The following is a 19023-nucleotide window of genomic DNA, read 5'->3' on the forward strand; positions in this document are numbered from 1 at the left end:
TTTTGGGTGGACTTGGTGCCATCCATAGTACAAGTTATGATGGTTTGACTTCGGTATTGATTGCTTCCTTCAAAACGTCGTATTCTTGAAGGCATGAAGTTATTGTTAGGTAAATATGAGGGACTTCCAGCCTCTCTTGTAATGGGCTGGAAAGATATGCGCAGCGAAACAATGGGATGACCCAAGAGTAATTCAATCAATTTAACAATTGAAGCAGTTGAAGTAATTGAATTAATTCCAGTAATTCAAGCAATCTATGTATCTTAAGCAGTGTAAGCTAGGGATCGGTATAGAATATAGAATATATACATGGATAGGTATTTAGTGGTCACATAGCATTTCATTCGAGCGCCATCAAAATCCTCATCCACGGATCGATCAGAGCACAGATCTTTTCACACAACCTGCTAAATCGCTTGATGGTTTCCTTTTCGACAAAGCTCTTTGCTCTACTTCATTACTATAGTGGTATTTACATTGCAGGTGAAATCCAAGTATATGGTACTTCACATTTCAACAATATATTGGAAGGCACAGCCATGGTCAGGTGATTCTCTGCAAACGCATCGGTGTTTGGTCTTCACTGACCTTCTTCCATGGCAGCCTCGTAGAAATGGTTCCTCGGACGTTGACTTGGTACGAAGTCAACTACTTCAAATATCCTCTCTGGCAAATTATCTTTCGGTATAGACAAAGGAAAATTGGGTATATAGTCTCAGCCATTAAAACCTCCTCATCGGCGCGCATTGTCGAGTAGAAGCTGTGTTGCTTCACTCCAACCAGATGCATCCACCATCTGCATTACTGTCTTGCCAGTCTCATCTTGCTTTTCAAGATCGACGCCTCCACCCTTTTCTGCCAGAAGTTGAAGGAGCCTCAGGTCTCGGTTCTCGATGGCCTCCATTACCGCGTTCCAGTCCCGATAAGTTATGTTCGGGTCTGCGCCCTTCTCGAGCAGCAATTCGATCATTTTGAAGTCCCCATCGTGGCATCTGCGGACTGCCTTGACAATTGGAAGATGCTCACCAGGCGCATTGGGGTCTGCGCCGGCTTCATTCAGCAGGAACCGCACAATATCTTCGTGGCCCTCGCGCAGCGCAGTCGTTAACGGGGAGAAAACACCGCCGTTCTTGTACTCGACGCTGGCACCCGCAGCGAGCAGCAACTTGATACTCTCTAGCTGGTTCGCCAACACGGCCATCTCCATGACGCCTTTGTGTGCCGACAGGTCTGTCACGGCGGGGAGGATCTGTTGCAGGAGTGTTGGAGACCGGACGGCCATACACACGGGCCAGTCTTGACCACGCTGGTTAGGATCCGCTCCATGCGCCAGCAGGAGAGTCAGGAGATCGACGCGGTTATCCCGAATCGCCGTTGTGAGTGCTGTGTGTCCCTGGCCATTGCGATCGTTCGGATTCGCGCCTCCGTGCTCCAGGAGCCACTGCACGGCCTCTCCGTTGTTGACTTGCACGGCCATTTCGACAATGCCCGGTGGCTGGTGGAGGTCTGCGCCGGCGTCGACTAGATCCGGGAGGAGATGTGTCCGGAAGTGAGTAACACATTTCCACGCAGGATACTCGGATGCCATAACATTGGGGTTGGCGCCGTTAGCCAGCAAAAGCGCAAAAATATCTCCACGATCGTCTCGGATGGCGGAACATAATGGAGTATAAATTCCATCTTTCTTAGAGTTGGGGTCAACGCCAGTTTGTAGTAGAACTCGCACGGAATCAATGTTGTTGATGCCTGTTGCCTGCTCCATAATACCTGGGGTCTTTCGGACATCGGCTCCACGGGCCATCAGGATTCGCAAACAGGCTGGCCGATAGATGGCTGACCAGAGCACATGTTCCGGTCCAGGGAGGTTTGGATTCGCCCCATGGTCTAAGAGTGTTGTCACGACCGTCACCTGGTCGGTCTGAACGGCTTCAAACAACGCCGACTTCCCTTCCCGGTTTTTCAAGTTTGCATCTGCACCGGCATCCAAGAGCAGATCGACTAGTCGTTGAGGAGCCTTCCTCCGGATAGCTTCGATGAGCACTGTGCTGCCATTTCTCATCTCATGATTGGGATTTGCCCCATGCGCGAGTAGGACATGGACGAGACCCGTCTTAAGGCTCGTGATGCACAAACCAAGTGGAGACTCGAGCTCGGATCCGGCCATGAGACATGGGTCGGCACGGTACTTTAACAGTAAGGTTGCACCATCCATGAATGATCCTTCCACTGCAGAGAAGAGTGGTGACTTTCCTTCTTGGTCCGGTGCATCCGGGTTGGCTCCAAAGGCCAGAAGCAGACGCATCCCTTCGATATCACGGTGCAGAATCGCTTCATTCAGGGGATGTGTATTCTCCCCCATGTCCGGTGATACGCCACTATCCAGGAGCTGTTCCATTAATTGATGGTTTCTCGCTCGCACGGCAGATGCTAAAGCATTCTTCAGGTGACCGACATTCGCAGCACTAGTATTACTCGGCGTCCGTTGCGGCATGCGAGGTAGATCATGTTTTCGGTGTGATGCCTTGCTCGGCAGAACAGAACTAGCATTGGTCTCTATCTCCTGAGCTAGAGTGGATGCCGAAGGGCTCTGGAGGTGGGGATGATCATCTCGGATACTGTTTGTAGTACGAGTCCTGGTCTGTGATAGCTCTAGATCTCTCCCATGCTGAGAGCTCGATAACGAGAGGGAATCCAGTGACAGGACAGATGACATGGTTTCCGGCATTGAGTCGACCAATGTTCTGCCCGGACTGCCCAGGCCGGCATCTCTGCTGACATCGTCCTTGCTGAATGAGGGTTTCGGGGGTACTGGTGGAACAGGCACCGAGGGAGGAGGCCCAGCGGGCGCTACCTTTACGGCCTGCGATGGTTGCTTCATCTCGGCGATCCCGCGCTCTAGTGTCTTCGCCTTGTTGATTCCAGCCACTGATCTCCCTTTCGCCATCCGATCAAGTGCCGCAGCGAGCCCAGCGTATCCCACTCCGACCGATTCCTCCGGCTTTGCATCGCCTAGGGACCAATGGAAAGCCAGGACACTGATCTGTAGAGCCTCTGTCGTGCTCTTGAGCGACTCCCGGATCTTGCCCAGCTCGTGGCTAGGTCGGTTCCATCCTCTTTGCAACCTTCCCAGCGCCCCACGGTGTTCATACTGGATAAGCCTGGTCACGACACGGTCCAGGTGCTGAAACTCTCGGTATGCATCTGTGAACTTCTTTTCCACCTCCTGAATAATTATCCGGGGCAGGGGCCGGTTCGCAGTTGTCGACTCGCTGAGGCCGGCTTCAATTGTCCACAAGGAGCGACATGTATCGAGAAAGACCTTTGAGAGATCTCCAAAGCCATCTGGGATGTCATGAACCGTACTTAGGTAGTCAAGCATCCGCACGGAGATGCGATTGCCCAGTTGAGTTGCCTGGGCAGAAATTGCAAAAACGGCATCCTCCGGGGTAGGAGCCATGACACTGCGGGACGTGAGGGGTGTTTCGTATGTCTAAAGTGGGGATTCGTGTATCTTTATGTGCTGTTGTCAGTTTCGGTTGGTCGTTTGAGTCTTTTTTCGTCGTGGAAGGTACGACGTCGGGGTTTAAGGAAAACTGAGGGCAACCAGGCCCGCCTGCGCACGCGATGCCTGTGCAACCGCGACCAGCCAACGATTTACAACTAACCCTCACCCAAAATGCTATTCTCTTCGTCCAGTAGTCTCATTGGATACTACCAGTGGCTCCTCTGGGAAAGTGGGCCACGCAAGAACCCGTCTCAAGGTACCATGTGCTAGTCAAACAATTGGGGTTCTTTGTGGGCATTGCCCTTAGCCATGATGATCCCGTGCCTGGAGCTAACCAAGATCCTGGGACTCTTGAGACCCATCGGAGACGTACCGTCGAATATTGTGCACGTAATCTACTTCACAAAACTGGGAAAAACTCAAAGTCTGACCTCGCGACAGTGCCCCGATCGACGTTGGTTATGGTGCGACGCCGTATTTGCTGCATCCTGCACACCGTATATTATCCATAATTTGCAGTTGATCATTCAGCAGATCGTGATCACGACTCTTCCCTGTTGCCCTACGGTAAAGAAAAGTCTGCACCTCCGCAGGGTCAGAATTTGCTCAGCCAAGTCTCCATCCCGTCAGCAGCTGGGATAGAAGGCGCGAAAATCTGACGCGATGCCAAGGGGAAAGTTTGGCGAACACAGTTTAGGGTTTCTTGGCACGTGTTCGAGACTGCGCTTTATTGAGCGGAGAACCTTGGGTATATTCGGAAAGTCTCGCCCGCACGGCGCATCAAATTGGTCATGGTTGCGAAAGATTGGCTACTGGGGCGCCTCATGCATAAGGGACAAAAGCCGTTGATTCAGCGCGGGTGGAACCTGGAGTCTGGACAGAACCAGACTTTGACGTCTGGCGGCGTGGTGCCAAAATCAAAGAAGCATGCCCTATCATCATGCTTAGTCTAACCCTCCTAATTTTGCTCGGACTTCTACCTCGGGTGTTGGATATCTTACTAAACAAGAATCATTTCTTTGTTCTGATTGTTGGTTTATCTCTCGCTCACTCGTCGCCCCCTTTTCGGATCCCACCAAGGAACCCAGCCTCGTGGTAATCTCGGAGGGCAAGAAGGTTGGTGGCGGCTAGTGGTCTGAACCTTTGGAACCGCTGAAACTAGACTCATGGCTAGCGGTAAGCCCTAAACCTCAAATTGCGCTTCATGCGTGTGATCGTCGCCTTCAAACCCTGGCCAAATGTCTCACTAAATCTCGCACCGTCACAGCAAGGAGCACCAGGACAAGAACCGAAGACTCTTGTTTAATTCTAATCCTGGCATCTCCGCGTCGACGATTGGCGGACGATCGCATCCTTGTGCTTATCTATGTTTCAGACTTCGTCGTATGCTACTCATGTCTAAAGTAAACCTTTAGTCACAATTTCTGCTTTTTTTTTTCCTTTCCAAGTCCCGAATTTCGATAGCTTTCTACATTTTGCACCTTCTTTCCATGGGTTTGGAGGATCACCTCAGGATTTGGTCAGCGCAAGGTTACATTGCCATCGTTGACTATCGTGGATCGGACTGTTCAGCCGCCTAGATTCTCAACGTCGCGAACGAATAGCAATTGCCCACCTAGAGCCATCTGCCATCAGGTGGAGCGCAAAGTATCGATCTTCTAAAGTTTAAATGGCCCATTATCTTGTCCTCTTGCCCGCCCAATGATGCTCTCCCTGAAAAGTCTCCACCTGGCCCACATCATTTTCAGGTGATGGACCCAGCCAGTTTCTGCAGGCATATTTGAGGCGGTACGAACAACTGAGCCATATCTCTTGATGAATTCTACGAATGCTCCAGTGGGATATTAACTATGTGCAGTTCACTACACAGTAGAGCAGTGCTGCATCGCGATGTGGGGCGTTGCACGAACCGAGCTGTCAAGACAACAGTGAACACTCATGTCACGTCAAATAGCCTTTATGTCTAGTGCGTGTTTCAGCTGGACGCACAAACATGCAAGTACTGCCGAACTTAACTAACCTTTCATATAATGACCAATGTGTCATCGATCCTCCCACAGGCAATCTCTGCCAAGGTTAGTGCAGGTCGGGGAAAGCGGCAATCGCCGCTAATCAATGCAACCTTTTGCCTTTTGAAAAGTATGATGTGCGAACACGGTATGTGCATGATAAGGAAAGGGATATAGACACTTTGTTCAAAAGCCTCACTGTAGAGAGCCTCCTTTGTAGATCGTAATTAGCAACCATTCTTGTGTTTAACCTTATGTTAACATTACTATAACTCCTTAATCTCCCTTGTTAATTTGCCAGTGACGTGTACCCCGTGCGTTAGGGAAGTCAAATATATCTATTCCATTCCTCAAACCCATTGAGTTATCCGCAAGTGGCAGCTTTGCCTTATTGAGGCATCAGTGGGCGCTCGGGTCCCTTACAGACATAGATGGCCAATCATTTAGAGTTTAGCTTCTAACTCAGCGTTAAAAACTTGGAATGTCGAAGTTAACATGGCAGAGTAGCCTGCTATGGAGTTTTGTTGCTGTCTAGACTCCTGAATGGCAATTCATATCCTGTGACATATGTACTGGATCTTGCTAACGAGCTCACGTTTTCCTCGTACTTCAATGTATGTAGTGCAAGAGGCGCAACTCCGACACTTTAGACCAACATCGGGTAGCCGAGCTATCGCCTATACGACTCAAGGATGCGCTTCAAGTAGCCCTGTAGGTATGAGTCTACTGCACCGGTCTATTTGCAGTTTGGAACTATTTACATATCGTGATTTTTCTTTCATCCCTTTCATTCCCCGGCCTGGAGGTAAGTATTGGTCGGATGATGGAGCCATTACAAAGCCTCGAGATATATATATTTGTTCTGATGCAAAGATACATTGTGTCCACCTGGGAAACTAGTTGAAGCTGGAACGCACAACCTTAGATTAATGTATCCCTCATTTTGAACAGTATCAAGGACATCATATCATTTGTATTGTCTCTACCACATTCTCGAGATGATAACAACGTGACTCGGGGCTCGGGACCTCGGAATTAGTACTATGTACCGAGTTTGAACTTAGCTTCATCTCGCTGTCCAAAGAGGAATAGTCCATCGCCAAGCCGGATCTCGGTAAGATCCGATCCCGGACACGTGCAGCCTTCTTATACGAGACGATATACTTGCCCAGCGCTGCATATTCATCGTTGTGCAGCACAACCTCTTATCCGTTGATAAACCAAGAAAGAAGCGCAGCTTCATAGCTTCATATCTGATTATAAACGCTGTGTGGCCTTGTATACTTTCAACGGTAGCCATTCTTCGTGAACAGACTCACTGCATCAATCACTTTCATTTCACCTTCCCCGCGATATCCCACCTACTAATACAATGAGAGTCCTTGTCATTGGCGGTACCGGGACCATTGGTGGACACGCAGCTCTACACCTGCAATCACTTGGCCATGACGTTTCAATTGCAGGTCGTCGCCCTCCACCAGAGACAACCGCTCTTGTCCGGCTTCCATATATCCAGGGGGACTTCGTCCGAGACACTTTCACCACGGACCAATTAACTGACTTCGATGCAGTTGTCTTCGCTGCTGGCCATGATATCCGTCATACACCACCGGGAGAGAACTTCGATGAGCATGTTCTCCACGTGAATGGTGAGGCCGTCCCACGGTTCGCTCGTTTAGCGCGTGATGCCGGCGTAAAGCGCTTTGTCTATATTGGAAGCTTCTACCCTCACATTGCGGAAGCATCGATTGATTCCAACGCATACGTTCGCTCACGGAAGCTGGCCACCGACGGTATCCTTGGTCTTGCAGGAGAGGAGTTCATTGCATGCGCTCTCGAGGCACCATTCGTCGTAGGGATCGTGCCCGGAATGAGTACGCCCGTGTTTGAAGCCTACATACGCTACGCTAAAGGGGAGCTAGGGATCCCATTTTTTGGCCCTCGTGGTGGATCGAACTTCATGTCAACCCAGTCCCTGTCGGAAGCAATTGCAGGTGCTTTAGTACACGGTGAGCCGGGGAAGGCGTACCTACTAGGCGACGAGAATCTCAGCTTCGCAAGTTATTTCCAGATATTCTTCGACGCCGTCGGTAATAGCATGACGCTTCCATCGCTTGATCAAGAGCACCCACTGTTACCTGATGCTGTCATTTACTCGGGCCGAGGAAATATGGTGTCATATGAACCAGATCCAGCTGATGTCGAGAGACTTGGATATCGCCGTCACGATGTCAGCAGAGCGGTTGGTGAGATTGTCTCCTTAATCTAATGATTCTACTTTAGTTGAGTTGGCTAGATAGAAGTAGCTTCACAAGAATCAATAAAACACATTGGTAAATCCATGATACTCGGCAATCGCCCTATCTACTTAGTTGCGACCATTTTAACTCGTAAAATCTTTGCTCAAGTTGAAATAATATATGACCACGTGCTTTGGTTGTTTGAATTGGGTTGAATGGCCCCTCCATCGTTTGGATTCGTTGCCTCACGTCCCGCCGTCGTGTTAGTATTCGTATTGGCCGGATCCTGGACGCTGGCATTGCCCATTCTTCCACTCCGTTTTCCCCTGTTGACCCTCCCCTCCTCTGTAGGACGGGGTTCAAGATTTGGATGTGTTTGCGCTTTCGTCCAAGCACAACAACAGAAGCAACAAATGCTCTCGATGGTACATCGCCACCATCGTTGTCTGACTATGACAGCTTCTCATTAATACAGGTTCTCAAGGCCAGAGATCATCTCACACAGAGGGGCCCTGGACTTCCCCTTTTAATCTTGCTTTGTCTTTCCCTACGGCCAAACAATTCTCACCGGGCGGGTTGACGGGGGCATTGACAGGCGCAGGTGGCAGCCTTCCTTCTTCAAGAAGGAGCTCATTCATCGACACCTTGTTGGGTTTGACCCAACAACACAGAATGTTCTCTCCGAGCACCCTCCACCACTTTCTCCGTGCTATAAGATCTTCATATTAGTATAGATTCTACTCGAGATCACCGGTTATCTTACGTGGAGGGCGCGTGAGCCTGTATGCTCCTTCAAAATCTTCATAGGTTGTTGGGGTATATTCCCCCAAAGGGTGCCTATGTCATGTAGATATCATTAGCTTTTTGTCAATATGCATAAAACTGAATATAGATAATACATACCTGTTCTTGGCTTTCAGTAGTACCATTGCAAACAATGCGGTGCAGCCACCGATTATAATTAGCCCACCAACTCCGATGGCTGAATATATGGCGTGCCATTTGGGCTCGACGATAGGCACGCTCCTTGAAGTGGGCTGGGATGTAAATTCTCCCCAATTGGTGTCTATATCATAATAGATATTGTTAGCTTTCTTTCAACGTGCATAAAACTGAATATCGTCAATACATACACGTGCCATACGCCAGGTGACCAAGTCGCCGAAGATTAGGCCCAGGAGACTCAGCCCCGAGTACGCGATGTACCAGCCTAGATGGATATTTGCGTCAGGCAACTTACCTGCCCTATGACATTCTACCCAGGGGAGAGGGCCAGGGGGAACAGCAGGAATTCCTCCTTTTACCGTATGTTTCGTCGGACTAGGCCGGTGAGGTCTAACGATGCACACGCATCTGCAAAATCCTGATCAAATGTCGTACACTGGGTGGAAAATCCTGGCCTCCCGACAGTCTGACCGTTTACTGTCGGGCTTCAAACCAGCAACAACAAGAATTCTCGTGTAGTACTATCCACCATTTTCTTCTGGCTATAAGATCTTTCTATTAGTATAGATTCCACTCAAGATCCAAGATTATCATACGTGGAGGTCTTATTAGGGTATATGCCCTTTCGAAATCGTCAATGGTTTGGGGCATGTATTCTCCCATTGGAGGTCTATATAATAGTACAACATATTATTAGTCCTCTTTCAAAGTTAACCAAAGCTAAATATAGATAATACATACCGATATTTGGCTCATCAAACCTATCGCGAGCCATGTTGCTACTGCCCCTATTATTATGAGGCCACGTACCCCGAACCCAGAATAACCAAGGCGCCACTCTGGGCTTACTCCTGCTGGTGCAGTGGCGGAGGCAGAAGGATTTATGATAGATGCCAGTGTTGGCCGCACTGGCATTGTGTGCTTTGCCTTGCTCTTTGCTTCTGAACCTTTTTGCTAGTAGATAGTATGTAAACCAAATCATACTAAGAGGTCTAAATCCGCCAGCTTTCCATGTGCCAAATGACCAAGGAAGATAAGACAAGTCAGCACCTTATGCCAAAAAGGAGAGGGCTGATAGAAGTGTTCCTACTGAGGGAGGCCGGAGGATAGAATGGAGAAGGAGAGGATGGGGCAGAGGATGGAGAGAAGAAATATATAGACGAAGGAATATTCCCATGCCAGAGAATGAATGACAGAGTTAAGTCACCGCGTAATTCATCATGCATAGCAAGTGGACATGTGAATCGTCATCGTATCTGTCGAAGGGGAATGCTCCTTCGTGAAGTCATTCAGAGGGAATCATTTGCAACATCAATACCAATACTAATACCAAAGAGAGACGCTAAAGAAAGGAGGTAAATACGAGACAGACAGCAAGACAGCCGGTGACATCCAACCGCTTGAAGCTACAAAACTGGGATCTTGTATAAATCCACAGGTCGGAAGGGCTCCTGGCACGGTGATCCATAAATACAGTATTTGACTTTCATAAGAGGTGGAAGGAAATAGGGGTTTGGTTTCCATACAGCTGATCCTAGGCCTTCAGTCCGGCTATTTGACACTACTCTTTGGCTATTTCTGAAATAATGCAATATTCCTTCCACAGTAGTCGCGTGAATGACTACAGTACTACTCACAGGATAGAGCAGCAAAAGTATTGGTATTCATCGTAGAAAGCGAAAGTAAGAGCAGGATGAAGCAGCTATCAAACTCCCCAGATATAGGCGTTAAGCGCTTCTTTTGTATAGGAAGAGTGCCGTTCTTGGATGTCTGCCTCCTCATAATCAAATTGTACTAACATCGGATTCTCATCACCTTCCTCAAGATCAAGCTTGAATCCTCTCGCTTCCTCGCAACACTTGCAAACCCCTACACAATGCCCAAGATGATTTGGATGTCTAGAGCTTCGAGGCTTCGTACAACAGCCACACCCTCGGGCACAACAGCCACCCACACTTGCACATTGGTTTTGCAACCATTCTGAAAGATACCAATCACTGCTTCGGCGCCGAGCACGCAAAGCACGCTTTAAGAGCCCATCTGGAATATCTATCATTGTATTGTGCAAGTCTCGTTCACATGTCCAAATAGTCCTATTGATCTCCTGGAGATCTCCTTGAATCTTCTCCATCTCCGTTACCAAGGTATCTGCCACAGACGGACTCTTCTGGAGCTGCTGAAAGAGAGTCTCATGCTCTGCTTGTAGGTAACCCTCTCGCTCTGAATGGTAGCTCAGGAACACAGTAGCGAACATGTAGGATTGGAAGCACTCTCAGAGCTCAGCCTGATAGCTGCGCCATTTCTGCTGTTTACGGCGAAGCTGCTGGGCTTGTCGGAAGTGGCCGCCCTGCTCGACCTTATCCTCGAGATACCTAAGAAGCGGCTCAAATCTCTTTGCAAGGCAATCTTTTAGAGGCATTGTTTTGGTGGTATCAGCTTCAGCGATAAACAAGATAATAATTAGCCATTGTAATGTAGTGAAAGCTCTTCGTAGAAGATGTCATCCAGCCCTTATTGTTCTATCACCTTATTTCATTATGATCACTATCGTCAAACTTTCTATGCTCTAGACCGGTCAATCCTCTCCGCAAGTATTCCTAGCAGATATAATCTTTTTTAGGTCTAACCTTCTAGACGGTGCAGAAAGGCGTATCATCTATCCCAATTCTTCCCAGAGCAATGAATACCTAGTATCCTAAACCGCCAGCTTCAGGCATCTTACGGCAGGCTGGACCCAGTCCAGCGACTTCCCGAATTGGCCATCACGCTACAAATCATACAAACAGATATGTATACAAATATAAAAATGTTTACGACACCGGTTTAAATCCGGTCTCTTACTGCCGAAAGCTGCTACAAACTAGTAGGGAGGAGGGTTCATAGCCACCCGATGAGACTGCTCAGGCTGTTGTTGCCATATCAACCGCGCCCACAATCATTGGTCGAGTTCCCCATGCTTGTGGTTTTTTTTTTTTTTTTTAAGGCAACTGCAGTAGATCTCAGGGCTCTCGAATGACAACAACCGAGCCAATGCCTTCCAAAAACGTGCAGGTTTCTACGACCTTACCCTTTGTTTGGATTTGTTGTACATCGAATAATCAACCCACTTGTCAATCCACGTTCTGAGCCACTTTTCGAGCTGCTTTTGAATAAGCGCACAATTTCACAAATTAATTTAAACAAAGAGTCTCTCGAAACGTTCAAAGACAAAAATGAACTCCACTATAGGGGCGTCTAACCCCCTTTCTTCGGGTATGCCGCCAAACATCCACCCGGATGGTATATAGGCTCGTCTGCCCTGGGCCTGCTGGCGATCATATTAATCGGGGCATTTTACACATGGTATCGCATTTGCCTGCTTCAGGCCAAGCACCGGTACGCTCAAGTCAATATTAAATATGTTTTCATATTCAAAGACGGCTAATAAATCTACAATTATATAGGTACCCGGAGTACAGGCCAAAGACACTTAGTGAACTTTTAAAGATTCACATTTTGACCCAAGCTCGCCGTAGGATGATCCCTGCTCCTGAGTGAAACTTATGCTGATGGGAAGCTGTCACAACCCAGAGACCATGATGGCGATGCTTGGTGGAAAACCTTTGTTGCTGCTGCGGCTGCCCTTGCGCAGCGGAGGAGCCATACCCCAATATCGAAATGCGACTCGTCGAGGAGGGGAGGCTTAGACGAAACGATTTGAATACCGAGGGTGGTCAGGGGGACGGCCACGTCGGAGAGGGCGAGGGCCACCCCGAAGATGGTGAAGGGGACGCCGAAGAGGACGAGGGGGAGGTCGAAGAGGATGAGGGCGATGCGCCACAGCAGGAGGATAGGGGGGATATGGAGCAGCATACGCCGGGGAACGGGCCAGCACCAGAAAGGACTAACAAGCTTCGGTTGACCATTGTGAAAATTCTGGCTAAAACCCTTGGAGTGCAAATGCAAACGGCAGTAGAGTTTTTCTGTCTTCTGTTTTCTGTTTTTTTTTGGGGGGGGGGAGGGGGGTTGTTTGGTTTTCTTTGGTTTTCTTTTTCTTTTTTCTGTGCATGGTATTCTTAGAGCTGTACACTAATAATTGGTATATTTTATTGAAGAGTGTAGTGTTTTTATCTATTCAGCCAAAATAGAATCACGAACGCTGGGTCGGTTGGAAACGACGTATACAGAGTAATATGGAGCATTGTGCCTACTCGGGGCCTGGGATAGTAGGCTCAATTGTCCTCGGTGCTTTAGAACTTGGTTTTGTACCTGCATCCTCTTTTCCAGGCGAATGTATGTATAATATCTTCCATGGTGGAGGTGTGTGTGATGGAAAACTGATACTGCTGTTGCTGTTGTGTTGGTACGGATGCACTAACACACCCACACGTCGAGCTCCTCCTTGCGTATGCAACGAGAAGTTCAAGGTGGACACTGTTACCGACCTGTTACAGAACTGGTATTAAACCAGTGAAGTGACTGACTGCCCTTCACTTACTTGTACTTCCCCAACTCTTTCGTACTTTCCCTCTGATCCCACATTCTGCTTGATCATCATTCCTCTTCAACACTTTCTTACTTTACACCATACTTCCCTTTGCCAATCTACCCTCCACAATCTCGATCATTTTGACCTCTACCACCGCTTGCTGTTCTCTATCCTTGTATCTGTGACTACCACGAACATCCTTCCGCCCATTACAAGCCCATATCCAAATGTGATTCCGACGCGATTCACGGATAGTGAGAACGTATTTCGCGAAGGGGATCGTTCGACAACATGTTGAACGGCTTCGCCGGAGCCACGAATCGGCTCAATACAAGAATGAGATCACTTTTCTTTTCCAAACATACAAAGCCTTTCTCTGAATGTACAACACCCAGTCTATAATCGTTCTAGTCTTGTTCATAATGTTAACTAGCTATCAGCCCGTCAGAAACACTGCTGCTGACCCCGCCACGGCACATTGATATGATAGCGACCCCCGGGCTGTGCGAAATCTTCGACGTGAGCAGCTCATAGCGAGAGGTGATAGGGGTGATATGATAGCACGTTTGCGGCCCTCTATCGTGCCACTCATCTTTGAATCTGGTACTTGTGATGCCAACTGGACACCGCGCTCGTGGCCAGAAAGGATTCTCGTGATCAGTCTAGCGTTGGCTCCAATCCATCTTAGCGATCCAGCTTTGTTTTATCCAAAGCTGAGAATCGACAGTTGCCGGAATGTCGATTGTCCCTTGGGGAACAGGAATCCAGTATTGGGGTTTAAATCGATCACACGATCAGCACTGCTATCTAGGAGGGCAATTCGTTGTCGGCGACGAGATGAGTGTGCAGAGTCGAAGCTGTTCCTCGTCCGAATTCCAACACCACAGGCAAAGTGGACATTTCTTTGACGCATATATCCGCACCGCAAAGTGAACGCACATATTCCTCATCCCGCTCTCTACGGTCATTATTGATGATATGGCACCCACGGCCTTGCCTTATACCGCAACAATATTCTGGTTTACCAAACCGGCCAAATTCGTCGCCCACCTGGATGCAAGCACTGCCAAGAGTATCCGACTTTTCAACACTGCATGGTAGCACCCGGGGTGCAACACGGTGCGAGGCGTTGCGGGCCGCAGTAAGGCAGCGATAAAATGTGAAAACCGGCGATTCCTTCTTCGTGTCTGTCACGGACTCTAGCTTGTGGCGGCACCAAAAAGCGTTGCCTATGTTCAATCCCGAGTATGTTAATAAGGTGACAACCGTGGTTTGGGCCTTCGTCGAATCCGGCATCACAAGTTGCAATCGACATTCAGTCGACTCTGGTCAAGGAGGTGAGGAGAAAATAGTTGTCCTCTCAACAACTTGGCCAGGGGAGGGCGAGTCACAACCCCTCAGCCATAGCGCAACATTTTCGTGCGCCTTCCGAAACGTCTTGGGACTTCAGAAACCGGCCAAATGAGCCTTTTCTGTTTCTTTTTTTGGTCTTGCGTGCTTTCTTTGTGTTTCTCAACAGTCCCCACAGTCTTTATGACTGTGGCATTTACGCCCGGACCTGGAGAATACATTGGGATTGCCACATGGATAGAGCAAGATATTCTTCGGTTGCAGCTATGTTCTACACTAATATAGGAATTGTATAGGATGCTTCCCCGGCAATACAAGGTCACAGAACGCCTGATTTCTCGTTGGCCTGCGCGTGCTGAAAAGCCGTCCCCAGTGAGGTATAACTACTCGTTATGATACCTTTATCTGTTTGGTTCAGCACACACTCACATCTGTGTTCTACAATCCCAAAAATGCCGTCACTGCCTACCTTAACAACCATAACAAACCTATCGGCCTCTGAGATTACAGCGGCCGAATTGAGCCCAGCCTGGCACGTCGGATATTCTGGGTTCGGTGTCCTGGGTTTAGTTATAATAGGGGGTGTATCAACATGGCTTGCAATCGTGTTTTTGCGAGCGAAACACCGGTTCGTATTATCTATATTTACCTTTGGTGAACTTTGAAAAAGGGCTAATAATATCTCCTATTATATTATATAGACTTCCACGAGGGGAGTACGCGCCCCAAACCTTCAACGATTTCGAAAGGGCATATGCCCTAACTCGGCCCCCGCATTAGATAACCTTAGATCTTGAGTCGAAGCTATACCAATAGGAAGATATAATAGCCCGAAGAAAGTGGTGGATAGTTTGTTACCAAAATTGTTGTTGTTGTTGTTGCAGTTGTTGTAGCTGTTCGGAAGTCGGGAATGGCAACAGCACTGAGCTGAGGGGATGTAGCACCAGCTACAACAACAATAATACCGGTAGCAACAACAGCTGCAACACCTACTGCAAGAACAGTTGCGATAACGGAGGCGACAACGACGGCAACAACGGCAACGGCACCAGCAACACTGGCACAAGCACCGGCACCACCAGCGCCTACTGGGACCATGCAGTGGCTCACAAGGGAGCGGTGGAGGAAAGGTTTTAAATAGCAAAAGGCCGATTTTTAGCGTACAGCATGAGTACTATGTATGGTAAGGTACTCCATGAGAACTTTTGCTGCTACTTGTGTCGTGGCAGGCATGTGCAATCGGATGTGGACATTCCCCTGCAAGACCAGAACAGACGTCTTGGGGCAGATAACGCCGCTGGGGGAGGGGCCAACGACTTGGCTGGGCGGGCACTAGTGCTGGGTTTCCTACTAGGAATACGTGCCCAAACCATCGACGATTTTGAAAGGGCTGATACCCTCACCCGACCCCCACGTAAGGTAACTTTAGATCTTCATTGGAAGCTATACTAATAGGAAGATATTATAGCCCGAAGAAAATGGTGGGTGGTACTGCACCAAAATTTTTGTTGTTGTTTTTGCCGCAGCAGAAATGCACCATCGGGGAATAAAGTCCCCCTCGGAGACTGGAACCGGGCAGGCAACAACCGCAATGATGGGAGCGCAAATGATCGCACTGGGGGGGGAGGCCAACAATGCTGCTGGGGCGGAGCTAACAACCCAGCTGTGGGGGGGGGGGCGGCACTAGGGCTGGGGGTCCTACTAAGGGAGGTCCTGGAGGAGGTTCCGGCGCAGTAGCAATGGCGACAATTGGCGTATTCCTCCCAGGGATACCATTTGCCAGGAGGGGCACGACGCACATGGGTGGCTGGTTGGCGTGGGGAGGGCGGGTTGGGCTCAACGGCATTTATGCAAGATGCTTCAAATGCAAACTAAGGCACGTTTTGGGCTGTTTCGTTTTGTGTTCGGTTTTTTCAAGCTAGTGACCAGCATGAGTACTATGTATGATAAGAAGCAAATATAGCTTCTTCAGTCCTTGTGGAAGCTATTTCTATCTACCCAGCCAAAGTAAAATCATGAACGCTGAGTTGGCTGGAAACAACATATACACAATAGTATGGTATCATCTGAAAGACATCCTGATCGTTTTATAGTCCACATGAAACCTCCCCACAACGCAATCTATAGACTCTGCTTTCCGGCCGTCTCAATTGGCAGCAACACCATCGCCACAAACGAAACCAACAGGAGCGCACCGGAAGCATAAATAGGAGCACTGGGATTCCCTGAAGCATAAATACCAATAATCGGTGCGCAGAGACCAGCAATTCGGTTCAGGCAACTCGCGATACCGGTTCCAGTGCCTCGGTTGGGAGCCGGGAAGACTTCCGGGGTGTACGCATACAACACACCGTACATGATCATCTGTGTGAATGATTCAAGAGCGGAGCAGACTAGCTGAGTGTCGGATGTCTTGGCCGCGGTGAAGCAGAAGAGCAGGACGGCCGTGATACAAGTGGAAATGGCCATGGTACCCTTCCGACCGATGTACTTGATGTCGACGACGTAGCGAGCCAGGATGGGGCCGAACAGACCCGTGACGGAGGTGATGGCGTAGTTCCGGTAGGTCTCGTATGTCGAGGCCGTCGAGCCGAGATATTGGGGCAGGAACGCGTTGAACAGCGTGTATCCCATGCCGATGGTGGTCCAGCAGAGCCAAATGAGAACGGCTAGGTTTGGCTGTCAGTTATTGCCCGTTCACTCGGAAAATAAGACTTACTGGTGATGCCGAGACGCTTGGAGGAAAACAGCGGGCCGATCTGCTGGACGGAGAACTTGGAGAGAGATCGAGCGAGGATCTCCTTCGAGGAAAGGTTTTGTTCCTTCTCAGTCTGCTCTGTGGATCCGCCGAGCTCGTTCAGGATTTCCGTCGTGAGCCACGTCTTTTTCTTGTTGCGGTGGGCGACGCCGTGGATCGCTGCAACGGCCTCATCGTCCCGGCCTTTGGCGACCAGGAACTTGGGCGATTCGTACAGCTTAAAGAAGCAGAATCGACAGATCCAGAAGACCATAGTGATGGCACCCAGGCTAAGGACGAGGTATCTCCAGCCCATGTTGTTTGCCTTGGTGCAGGTGGCGGCGTCGGTGCAGGAATAGTTGGGGATGAAGGCCCAGGCCAGCATACTGCTCGTGGGTTAGTACATTTGGAGACATCAAACTGCACGAAGGTGGAGAGGCAAACCTGGCTATGAAAGTACCCACCGACCAGAATACGGCCAGCGAGCTCAGAATATGGCCGGAAGACGTGGGTAAGAATTCGAGGAAGATCGCAGCATCCACCGGCAGGTTTCCACCTACTCCTAATCCCAAGCAAGCGTACAGAGCACAAGTACTGGAACTCCCATTAGCCATCACGATAACGCAAACCAGGGCTGGCCATAACCCACCCGACCCAGCTTGAACCACCGCCCGACGCCAGACCAAACGCGCCACACATGAACAGCGTCGTATTGAAAGCCAATCGACGTCCAATGAGATCAGATGCAAGACCCCAGAAAGTGGCGCCAACGATCAGGCCCACGAACAAGGCACAGGTGGTGAAACGAACGTAGGATTCGGAGATGCCAAATTCCATTGACAACGGGGTGAGGGTCAGGGCAACTCCCTGCGCACGATCACGTTAGTCTAGCTGGCCCACTTCGTTCGACGCATTTCGGACGAGAATCGAGCAGTCATACCTGTAGCCAGAGGCTGTACGCGTGAGGTGGTTAGAGCGAGATCATGTAGATTGGATGAGGAATAGGTTTGCTCACTTATCAGCAGTCCAGCCAAATCCACACAGGATGAAGAGCTCCCATTGATAACGGCCCATGCCGATATCCTGGATGGCTCTATTAATAACTTTGGCTTTGCCTGTGATGATCTCTCAGTCAGACATACGGAGTCCTCGGTCAATTTCGGGTCGTGGGCCATGGTTGGGAAGGCGAAACGGGATATGGCAAAGGAGTAGGATCGGCAACAGTGGCATCAGGGCCATAGCCGGCTCATGTGGATTCAATGATTACTCCAGGGCAAGGCAACAGGAACATACGATCATAGACAGAGTTATGGCCCGAGGCGGCAACGGCGCCTTCCACCTCTGCACGAAGGGCCTCCAGGGTTAGCGTGCAGCACTCGGGCGCAGAGCCGGCGCCCTTTTCTTGAGAATCCAGGCTATTGACGTTGGATTCGCCATCCTTTTCCGCATGGGGGGTCGAACTTGGGGCATCGGCGAGTGGGATCACGACCTCGGGCATTTGCAGGCGGTCCCGTTGCCAGGACTTTATCCAACTACCCATCTTGATCAGGCGTTCGGGGTGGTCGCAAAGGGGATCGGGATCAGGCGCGTGGCTAGCAGAAACGGACGACCTAAAGGCTGCTGGGGTTGTCTTTCGGAATTGTTGCTCCTGGGTAACTCTTACAACCTGGATCGTGAGTGGGCAAGTCGTGACAAGGCGTTATTCAGGGCAGATGCTAGATGGCGCAATGGCTGGCGTGAGTTCAGGATTGGGCAACAAAGCTGCAGAG

General features: G+C 49.5%; 5 protein-coding genes across 5 annotated transcripts; 2 read left to right on the forward strand and 3 right to left on the reverse strand.

Moving 5' to 3' along the window:
- Positions 1–557: 557 nt before the first annotated feature.
- BDV37DRAFT_246517 (ankyrin repeat-containing domain protein) lies at positions 558–2978 on the reverse strand. Its single transcript, XM_032081768.1, has one exon. It carries the CDS (start codon positions 2942–2944, stop codon positions 734–736), a length of 2211 nt encoding a protein of 736 aa, XP_031942210.1. The 5' UTR covers positions 2945–2978; the 3' UTR covers positions 558–733.
- A 3731-nt stretch (positions 2979–6709) lies between these two features.
- Positions 6710–7823, forward strand: BDV37DRAFT_246519 (NAD-dependent epimerase/dehydratase family protein). Its single transcript, XM_032081769.1, has one exon. The coding sequence runs from the start codon at positions 6887–6889 to the stop codon at positions 7781–7783; it is 897 nt and encodes a 298-aa protein (XP_031942211.1). The 5' UTR covers positions 6710–6886; the 3' UTR covers positions 7784–7823.
- Positions 7824–8251: 428 nt separating this feature from the next.
- Positions 8252–9474, reverse strand: BDV37DRAFT_282426 (uncharacterized protein; the record flags this gene model as incomplete). Its single annotated transcript, XM_032087048.1, has 5 exons — positions 8252–8463; positions 8518–8591; positions 8658–8820; positions 8899–8964; positions 9441–9474. 5 exons carry the CDS (start codon positions 9472–9474, stop codon positions 8252–8254), a joined length of 549 nt encoding a protein of 182 aa, XP_031942212.1.
- Positions 9475–13577: 4103 nt separating this feature from the next.
- On the forward strand, positions 13578–14353 carry BDV37DRAFT_246521 (uncharacterized protein). The gene has a single exon (XM_032081770.1). It carries the CDS (start codon positions 13722–13724, stop codon positions 14073–14075), a length of 354 nt encoding a protein of 117 aa, XP_031942213.1. The 5' UTR covers positions 13578–13721; the 3' UTR covers positions 14076–14353.
- A 2206-nt stretch (positions 14354–16559) lies between these two features.
- Positions 16560–19012, reverse strand: BDV37DRAFT_103254 (MFS transporter). Its single transcript, XM_032078221.1, has 7 exons — positions 18548–19012; positions 18270–18369; positions 18195–18207; positions 17904–18121; positions 17699–17848; positions 17237–17640; positions 16560–17186 (listed from the first exon to the last, which is right to left on the reverse strand). Exons 1-7 carry the CDS (start codon positions 18792–18794, stop codon positions 16639–16641), a joined length of 1680 nt encoding a protein of 559 aa, XP_031942214.1. The 5' UTR covers positions 18795–19012; the 3' UTR covers positions 16560–16638.
- Positions 19013–19023: the final 11 nt, after the last annotated feature.

This window comes from Aspergillus pseudonomiae (assembly GCF_009193645.1).
Source record: "Aspergillus pseudonomiae strain CBS 119388 unplaced genomic scaffold BDV37scaffold_27, whole genome shotgun sequence".
Classification (NCBI taxonomy): Eukaryota; Fungi; Ascomycota; class Eurotiomycetes; order Eurotiales; family Aspergillaceae; genus Aspergillus; species Aspergillus pseudonomiae.

Bases quoted from the DNA above. Each gene is read 5' to 3' on its own strand.
- BDV37DRAFT_246517 (XM_032081768.1), bottom strand. From the start codon at position 2,944: ATGGCGAAAGGGAGATCAGTGGCTGGAATCAACAAGGCGAAGACACTA.
- BDV37DRAFT_246519 (XM_032081769.1), top strand. From the start codon at position 6,887: ATGAGAGTCCTTGTCATTGGCGGTACCGGGACCATTGGTGGACACGCA.
- BDV37DRAFT_246521 (XM_032081770.1), top strand. From the start codon at position 13,722: ATGATAGCACGTTTGCGGCCCTCTATCGTGCCACTCATCTTTGAATCT.
- BDV37DRAFT_103254 (XM_032078221.1), bottom strand. From the start codon at position 18,794: ATGGGTAGTTGGATAAAGTCCTGGCAACGGGACCGCCTGCAAATGCCC. The intron at 18,370-18,547 runs GTATGTTCCTGT...AGATCATCACAG, and splicing joins CCATAACTCTGTCTATGATC to GCAAAGCCAAAGTTATTAAT. The intron at 17,187-17,236 runs GTAAGTCTTATT...AGCCAAACCTAG, and splicing joins CAAGCGTCTCGGCATCACCA to CCGTTCTCATTTGGCTCTGC.